The following is a 9,273-nucleotide window of genomic DNA, read 5'->3' on the forward strand; positions in this document are numbered from 1 at the left end:
GGTGTGATTTTTCGTGATTGGCTGTCTCTAAGCCAACGGGATGGAACAGTGAAAGAAATTATGTTTTCTCCAGTACAACTAACGTTAACTAAAGTTGAAAAGGCGGCAAACCATCCGTTCATTATTTGCTACATCTAAAATGGGTAGGAGAGAAATGCAGCTCTCTGTGTGCCAAAGGGCATGAGGGAGAGAGAGTGCACAGTTAAATCACCCAAAATAACAATCACTCTGACAAAACACTATGAATAGAGTATGAATAGTCAACAGACAATTACAATAGTTACAACAATTACTTCAGATTTCTCTTTCAAAAATCATCATATGACTGGAAAACATTATTATGATTATGCAGAAATCCACATCAAAGTCACTCTATCCCTCTAACAAATTTCACACATTGGCCAAATGGCCATACAAGCCCCAGCCATACTGGGTTTTGACCCAGTCTTGTTAAAGCTGTCCTGGTGGTCAAACAGATGGAGACACAGCGTGGACTAAAGTGCAATTTAGATGTAAATTTACTCTGTGTACATTTTAGGTTCAAGGTGATAGCTGCTAATCACTGTGTGTGTTCAGTCAATACTCTGCGGTTATTGGCCGGGCCGGTCGACACACACAATATATTTTTCAAGATCCTTAAATGCCTTTAACAAGCTGGATTCAAACGCATTGATTGCCCTACGGTTGACACCGCCTCCACGTTCAAAGCCTGAATTGCTGTTTCTCTTGTTCAGACACACACACACACACACACACACACACACACACACACACACACACACACACACACACACACACACACACACACACACACACACACACACACACACACACACACACACACACACACACACACACACACACACACACACACAGAGAGAGAGAGCACACACACACACACACACACACACACACACACAGAGAGAGAGAGAGAGAGAGAGAGAGAGAGAGAGAGGGGTGGGCAGAGAGAGGGAGAGAGAAAGAGGAAAGAGTGAGGTGCAGCAATAGAGAGAGAGAGGAGGGGGAGACAGAAATGGAGAGACAGAGAGAGAGAGAGAGAGACCTCTGTTCGCATATTTAACAAGCTCTGAGTCTCCAATCCCACAAACGTGTCTCTCAGTTTCTCAGCACCAATTAGGAAGCTATCAGCATGCAACTTTAATAATGGAGACAGTGGGGAATAAACAGCTTGTGTTAAGATATAGAATATGTTAAAGTCTGTTCATTATGAGCATAAATTATCCATCACCTACTAAGGCATGTGGGGATCCATGGCTCTCTCTCCAGGGCAGAGGAACACAGTGACACTTTCAACAAACCATAAGCATAAATGGAATAAAGATAAGACCATTTTTAACTAACATAAGATATAGTATTATTAATATCACTAGCTGCAGGGTATTACAACTGACTTTTGTATTTCTAGTGTTTTACAATCTGCTCTACTTTCTGTTGTTTTGATGAAGCAAAAACATTCTGAAAGCTGCAACCACAAACTTGAAATAGATCTTCTGTTTGTCGGCAGGCTTCATAAACCAATGAGGCAATACACAAACACGGAGGCTCTACTTGTAAACTAACTTTTTTTTCTTCAACAGAGCATAATCACACCAAAGCCAGATCAGTGTTTAATTGGACAGAAAGAAGCCGTCGCTCTGGGTCAAATTAATCTGCACATTAGATGCGCCCGCCCAGGGACCAAGTGTTGTTCAATGTTGTTCAATCTCTCATGGCGTTGGCAGCATAAACACAACCGCTAATGACACCCATGGACAGCACAACACCATGCCGACCTGACCCCAACACTAATTACCGAAAGGTCAGCATCTGGTGGTCTTTCGTTGGCATCCAACAAACAATACGGAACAGTAGACCGTATACAGTGCGTGATCATCTCTGCTCTACAGTAGCTCATGTATTGAAACAAGAAGTTCAAGTTTCCAGTTTGTTGTCTGAAAAACCCATGGTGGCTACTCTGCTACTTCTGTGAGAATGGCAGAGAATGGCTCCCCTATGCACACGCACGCACGCACTTGCCTATCTGTAATTTACAACACAGATCACAGCTTTCTATGTCCACGAACAAGTGCACTAGTATGTAAATGGATTCATACTGTAACTAGATTTGTTCATTTGTGGGAGAAAACTACCAGTCAGGGCAGCTCTGCTAGTCTGCTTGCTGTTATTAGTAGGCCTAATGTTTGTGTTACTGTTTCACATTATTACTGTAAAAATAGAAATATATAATAATGCAATTTTAAAAAGACAATGTTTTTTAATCTACCATCAGCCACTGAAAAAACATAATCGGTCAATCACTAATTTTGATTAAGGCAAACCAATTAACATACGATTTTACTGCCCAGTGTATGTAACCTTTATTTAACCAGGATAGTCACATTGAGGTACAGTATGAAACATCTTTGCAAGTGAGACTTGGTCAAGACATTGCCAAAGCAGTACAACAAAGAACAAAACTGTGCGCAGACATTTGCAAAAATAAAAAAAATAAAAAATCAGACCCGTCTGAACTGAGTGGAGCTGTTGGGGCTTTGGGACTATAATGGTTGTCAGACTATTGGCTGTCAGACTGTTGGTTGTCGGACTATTGGTTGTGGGACTATTGGCTGTTGGACTATAGTAGTCACTGTGCACTGTGCTCTGTGCTGTTGTTACACTAACACTAAAAACTCAGCTTCCCATCATGCACCTGGCTGTGCACACTTCGTCACCTGTTGGTACTCTAAACAGACAGATAGACAGACATAGGGACAGACAGACACACATTGATGTTCCATGGAGTGGCTGCACCACACACACACACACACACACACACACACACACACACACACACACACACACACACACACACGCATGGAGTGGATGCATACAGCATCCACTCCACAGGGACCCCGCTCCCCCCCACAACACACACACAGAAGATGGAAGCTCGACCCCCCCCCCCCCCACACACACACACACACACACAAACACACTCGACTCCCACAGACCAGCATTTCTTTGCTGTGCTCTCGGGTCCCAGCGGAGTAATGGTGGAGGTAGAAAACAACAGGTTGAGTATAGCTTTTGGCAACACGTGTACAACTATTAGAATTCAACTCCACCAACCTGCAGCCATCCAGTGATGGAAGAAGCACTTCAACCCGCTAGTCCTAGTGAAACCACACCAATGCAACTGGGGTGACCAGATCCAAACTGTTCATTTGAGGGACGGAAGTAGCACTTGTGTGGGACAAGTGGGGCAGGACAGGGTTAGCAACTTAAAACCATTTTGTTGTAACTAGTTGCGACTAGTTAATCTGACTCCGCCAGCTGGTGGCAGCAGTGAGTTCCTCCTCCTGCTCCCATCTGGTCCCTCTCGGGCAGAGACGATGCACTCCGGACCATTTCTGACCGGAAACATATGCGGCCGTATGCGGCCGCTAGAGGCGGGATCAACGCGATACTGATGACGTATTGAAGCGCTGCTTAATGTAAGTCGCTCTGGATTAAGAGCGTCTGCTAAATGCCTAAATTGTAAATTGTAATTTGTAAACACAACCTAACAGGACTACAACTCGAAATTATTATGGAGATATCATTTTTGTCCCGCTGCTTCCAGTTTAGTATTTCTGCTTGAGAGAGACCAGATCCAGGCAGGAGGAAGGAACTTGTGAACTCAATACTGCCGCAATCTGGCGAAGTCAGGTTAGCGATGGTGTGGTTTTGGCCTAACTCTCCTTCAAAACCGCTTGATTAGTACTTGTTTATATTATGCCACTAAATGTTTCAGGACCCCAATGTAAACAAGCCATAGAGCTTTCTTGGGTTCAATCCTTTTAGCATTGCATTTGTATTAAACTGTACTTTTTGTGCTTTTTTGCAAACTGTTAAAGGACCACTTCACGACTTTTCAACTTATCTTCATAGTTGACTCCTCACTAATGATAAAATACAAAAAAACATTCTACTCAGTCTGTGTCTCATAGGAGGGCTGTGGGCAGTTCAGAAACCAGTCTGTGTCTCATAGGAGGGCTGTGGGCAGTTCAGAAACCAGTCTGTGTCTCATAGGAGGGCTGTGGGCAGTTCAGAAACCAGTCTGTCTCATAGGAGGGCTGTGGGCAGTTCAGAAACCAGTCTGTGTCTCATAGGAGGGCTGTGGGCAGTTCAGAAACCCGTCCACCTTCACACAGCTTCATTAGGCAGATTTTTTTAAACAAGATTTAAAAAAGAAATATATATATAGATTTTTATTATCGTGAGAACGATGGCTTCCATTATCGCATCGCAACATTTCGGGAATAGAAAGCCTGCAGTTTCTATTAGCTTGGATTCCACATCAATGATGTCACTGGTGGACAGGTTTCTGAGCTGCCCACAGCCCTCCTATGAGACACAGACAGGTTAGGAAAACAATTGTGGGATTTAACATGTATAGAAAGAGAAAAAAAATGTGAACTCTCAGTATTAGTAGGAGTCTTGTAATTGTTTAATGAAGTTAGGATCCGCAGCAGCAGTCAAACCAGAGGCGCAGGCCTTCGTCAGTGTCGGAATTTAGCACACATCCTGAGCCCTCTGACTGTCTACCCGAGTTTCCCATGAAGTGAGTTGGGCATTTTAACATGAGCATTAGTGAAGACAAATTATATGAAGGTAGGTTGAAAAGTGGTGAAGTGGTCCTTAAATATAGTATTCAATAAATAATCATAAAGGAGCATTGATTGATTGAATCATTCATTATTTCATGAAGCATATACTGTAGTAGGGTGAGTTGACATTGTACTGATTACATAGTGAATTTGGAGTTGGTTGGTAATACTGTTATTTTTGTGCAAAACTTACATAAGTGAACATGTGTGTAGAGAACAAAACAGCTTTCATGAAACCCACAAGGTTGAAAATATTAAATACGATCTCCCAGGTTTATATGATTCTTTCCTTCACTGTCTGAAGGTTCTGTCCTTTTGGTTGTGAGTCATCATCGCATCCATACTTCAGAGACTAGCCATTTATTATTGGCCTCAATGTATCTGCTGCCATAATCCAGCTTCATCAACAACCAGTAATATAAATAGCAAATGAAAAACACCAGAGAACATACACATGACATTTTAACAGCAAAAAATGAATAACTATGAATATTTAACAGCTTATTAAATATTCTTTGTTGACCAGTTTCCCAGAGCTCTATACTAACTATGAGGACCACTCCTGTTTTTGCTCTACATTAAATATCTTTGTCAAAAATAGCGACACATTGTAATCTTATAGTTGTTATGTTCAACCCAGAATAGGGACGCTAGGGTTCAACTTCATTGTCACATCACAGGTTTACATGTGTAAAAAGGTACAAGCCATTACAATCATTTGTAGTTTTCAGGAACAGAAAGACAAATGGGGATAGAAAGAAAGAACAAGAAAAACAGGTCAGATATTCCAAATATGAGTAGAGTAAAATATATAAAAAGGTGCTGCATATGGTTAACAAGGATAAGGCCAGGCTTGCATAAGAGTAATGTTGTTGATCCATTATTATAAGTTTTATAAGTTTATAAGTATTATAAGTATTATAAGTATTATAAGTTTTTGCATGAGGTTCATTAATATACAGAGAAGCTACTTTGACATCGGCATACGTTGCTATGACGCCTAATTATAATAATTAAGACATACGAAGCCTGCAGAACAAAATCAGTGGTTCCCATGGGGTCCGGGGACCCCCAAGGGTCCTTGAGGGAGTTCCAGGGGGTCCCCAGCTAAATGATAGTTAGTAACCAAATGGACCCTTATGGGTCTGTAACTCTTAAAATGGAACCAAATTGGTTCCATTTACAAATGGAACCAAATTTGTACAACTCTGAGAGTTGTACAAATGGAACCAAATTCCATTTGTACACTCTCCGAGTTAAATTAACTTTGATTTTACAATATACTTTGGGGTCCCAGATATAGAAATGCCATTAAATGGGGCTCCGTAGACTAATGCATGTTAAACTGAGGGTCCTTGAAATTAAACAGGTTGAGAATCACTGCTAGAGCTGTAAACATCTTCTCTTATGGGGGTCCTTGGCATATCTTTCCAAATGGGGGTCCTCTGGCTAATGAGTGTGAATTTGGGGGTCCTTGACGTGCAAAAGTTTGGGAACCACTGATGTGGAATACAGATTTCTCTTCAGGTAATTGAAAGACTGGAAGGTTTAATTGGTGGCTCTATGGCCAATTATCTCCCTTTGTTTTTCCAAATCATTCTCTGTCTGATGAGGAGAATGGAATCTGTTCACAGAACATTTAGAATTATTTCTGCTTTCAAATCCAGTGGGAGTGAATGAAGCTCATCAAAAACATGAATCTCTGCACCTGTGCACCATTTCCCCTCACTGGCACTACATTAAAAATAGAACATTCAGTCAGGTCTTAGTGAAATTTTAACCATGAGTGTAAAGAATGTAACCAAATGGACCCTTAAACAAATTGACACTTGAGTCGCTACACATAGTAAACTGGACCCGAGTTCACTTGGACCGTTTTTATTCATCTATTCTACATCAAATCTCTTTCATCAGAAATAGCAGATTCACAAGTTCAGAATGCAATGTGTTTTGAGCTTGTAGATCTGCTATTTTTGCTAATGTTCTCCTCAGAATTTGGATTCTGGGGTTCAAGTGGTTAATAGTCAATTTGGTTACATTTGTACACTCTTAGAGTTACACATGGATACATTAAAGGGGTGATAATTATCACGTTGTAGGCATTAGTCTGGCATCTGTGTGGGGAACCTGCATTATTTTATTTGTATTTCTTTTTTTCAGATTTGTCTGGTTTTCCAGGCTAGTTCCACCCGGCATCAGACAGGTGAGGCTAGGCATATCCAAGCCTAGCTCTTCAGGCCATCACAGCAGCAGGAAAATGGTAACAGAGGTAAGAAGCATGGGCATAATTTGGGGTTCCAGAGGATTGCTAATTGCCACCCCCAAGCTTTCACATTTAACCTCTAACATTCAGGTCATATTTCCTCCACCTCTGAATATTTTTTGCAGGTTGATCTAATTTTAGATGGACACTTATGGACATTTGTTATTATTTCTGCAACCATACAATCATGAATCACTTTAAAACTGGCCTCCCTATTTTGGTCATTACAGGCACTAAAAATATATTATTTTCCCCCCCACCTTTTTTGTAATATAATTAATAGCAGATCTATGTGCGACGAGTTGTGAGCTTGTAGATCATCTGGTAAGAATGGTACTATAGTCACTGGAGTCTGCCTGTCAGGGCCTGATGAAGATGTAGCACACATCAAAACAGTTGTTCATTTTTGTGCACTTTGCACCATTAAAGGCATAAAACCAGTCCGAGTTGCTCACTGCATTGCCAAGAGAAAATACAGTTTCTGTATTGGGACACCAATTTTACCCAATTAGGAGAGAGAATCCATTCATCAATTTCAATTTGATGGTGTTCCAATGCCATTGTTCAATATTATTTTGTTTCATCTTTACCAATTCACTTCTGTATGAGTTCTCTCTACTGTAGGCTACTGATTGGATACAATTGGTACCTCAGACCTGAAAATGTGTTTTGTTTAGGCTAGTAAAGAGGTGGAGTCCCCCTGTTACTGAACAGACACTAGGATAATAATATAGATGTAACTTCTTAACAAAAACACATTTTCTTTTAATGAAGGAGTAGGATACATTTGACTATGATATTGATAAAGCAAATAACTGCATATTTGAGGAGACAGTTTTCAGGGCAATCCAAAATGTAGCCTACTGTAGATAAACCATTATCTCTCATCAATATTCCGTGTTGTTGCCATAAAACTTTATGGTTTGAGTGCTGTTTTTTGGGAGGGCCTGAGTGTTAAAGGACCACTTCACCACTTTTCAACTTCTCTTCCTATACTTGGTCCTCACTAATGTTCATGATAAAACACCACAATGTTTTCCTACTCAGTCTGTGTCTCATAGGAGGGCTTTGGGCACCCGTCCACCAGTGACATCATCATTAGGCAGATTTCTTTTCAAACAAGATTTGTTTTAAAATATATTTAGATTTGTATTATCGTGAGAACGATGGCTTCAACTTTTGCATTGCAACTTTTCAGGAAAAGAAAGCCTGCCGGTTCTATTAGCTTGGATTCACCATCGATGAGGTCACTGGTGGACGGGTTTCTGAACTGCCCACAGCCTTCCTATGAGACACAGACTGAGTAGGAAAAAATGGTGGTATTTTATCATGAACATTAGTGAGGACCAATTATAGGAAGAGAAGTTGAAAAGTGGTGAAGTGGTCCTTTAATACATTTAACACTAAAGAATGTAGGAACAAACGGATCTAATCCAATTAACAATTAATTGAGGGATCCATTCCCACCACATCATCGTAAAACCAACAAACAAAAACCCACAACAACTCAACAGCTGACATCTGGTTTCAAAAGTGATGACAGAAGTTAACAAGCATGAAGCCAACACTACCCTTTCTTCTTAATGGGCTAGCTAGCCTACTAATGAAGAGACAACGTGCAGTCAACAATAACCAAATTGTGTTTTCCATAGACTATTTGAAAATGATGTGACTTTATGTGGATTGCATTGTTTAGCCTTGAAATAATAGTTGAACTCTGAAATCTTAGGTTATCTTGGGCCAAAATGCTAGACCTGCTGTATGGTTCAAGTCAAGTGGTTAGGCTGTCTTTCTTTACCTGGGACGGGGATTTCGGGGACCCATTTGGACCCTGGGTGTACAGCCTGGAACGCAGCCCGCACCTCGTGGCAGTTTGGCACGGATACCTGTCCGCCGGGCAGCCCGAACAGCTGGACGAAGACGCACAGCAAGAGCGCATCGTGCACGGATAGACTAACCATGGCATACGACCCCAAAACACCGAGTAAAGAGACGAAATCAAACTTCCCCGCGTCAAAAAGTTAAAAAAGAGGGGTCCTCCTGTGATTGCGCGATACAGATACTGCAGGTGCTGTCTCCGCTCCTCTGATTAACATCATTGTTGTTTGTTTGTCTGCTTCGGATGGACGGTGAGTGGAATAGTGCTCAGTCCACCCAGAGCTGTTTGAATCAATGTTGTGGATTGCGTGCAACTTCACAAATAGCCCTGGCTCAGGCTGGCTCTCAGCTGGCCGCTCAGAATGAATGAGACTCGAATCGACCCTGCGCTGCGCGTTCTCCAAAGCGCGCGCCACACAACGTGGAGCTGAGCTATGCGCATTCACAGCCTGTAATAATTTACCTCAACTGAATCATTGCCCT

At 41.5% G+C, this 9,273-nt stretch overlaps 1 protein-coding gene across 1 annotated transcript in view; it reads right to left on the bottom strand.

The window, feature by feature from the left end:
- gpc3 (glypican 3) overlaps positions 1–9,071 on the bottom strand; it is a gene marked incomplete at its 3' end in the record, with an annotated part of 168,715 nt that extends 159,644 nt beyond the window's left edge. The window contains exon 1 of the mRNA XM_079496909.1: positions 8,711–9,071. Within this exon, the coding sequence (XP_079353035.1) occupies positions 8,711–8,873 (163 nt within the window). The 5' untranslated portion in view covers positions 8,874–9,071. The remainder of the gene's footprint in view (positions 1–8,710) is intronic.
- Between the last annotated feature and the right edge of the window lie 202 nt (positions 9,072–9,273).

Source organism: Electrona antarctica, assembly GCF_951216825.1.
Source record: "Electrona antarctica genome assembly, chromosome: 1".
Lineage (NCBI taxonomy): Eukaryota > Metazoa > Chordata > Actinopteri > Myctophiformes > Myctophidae > Electrona > Electrona antarctica.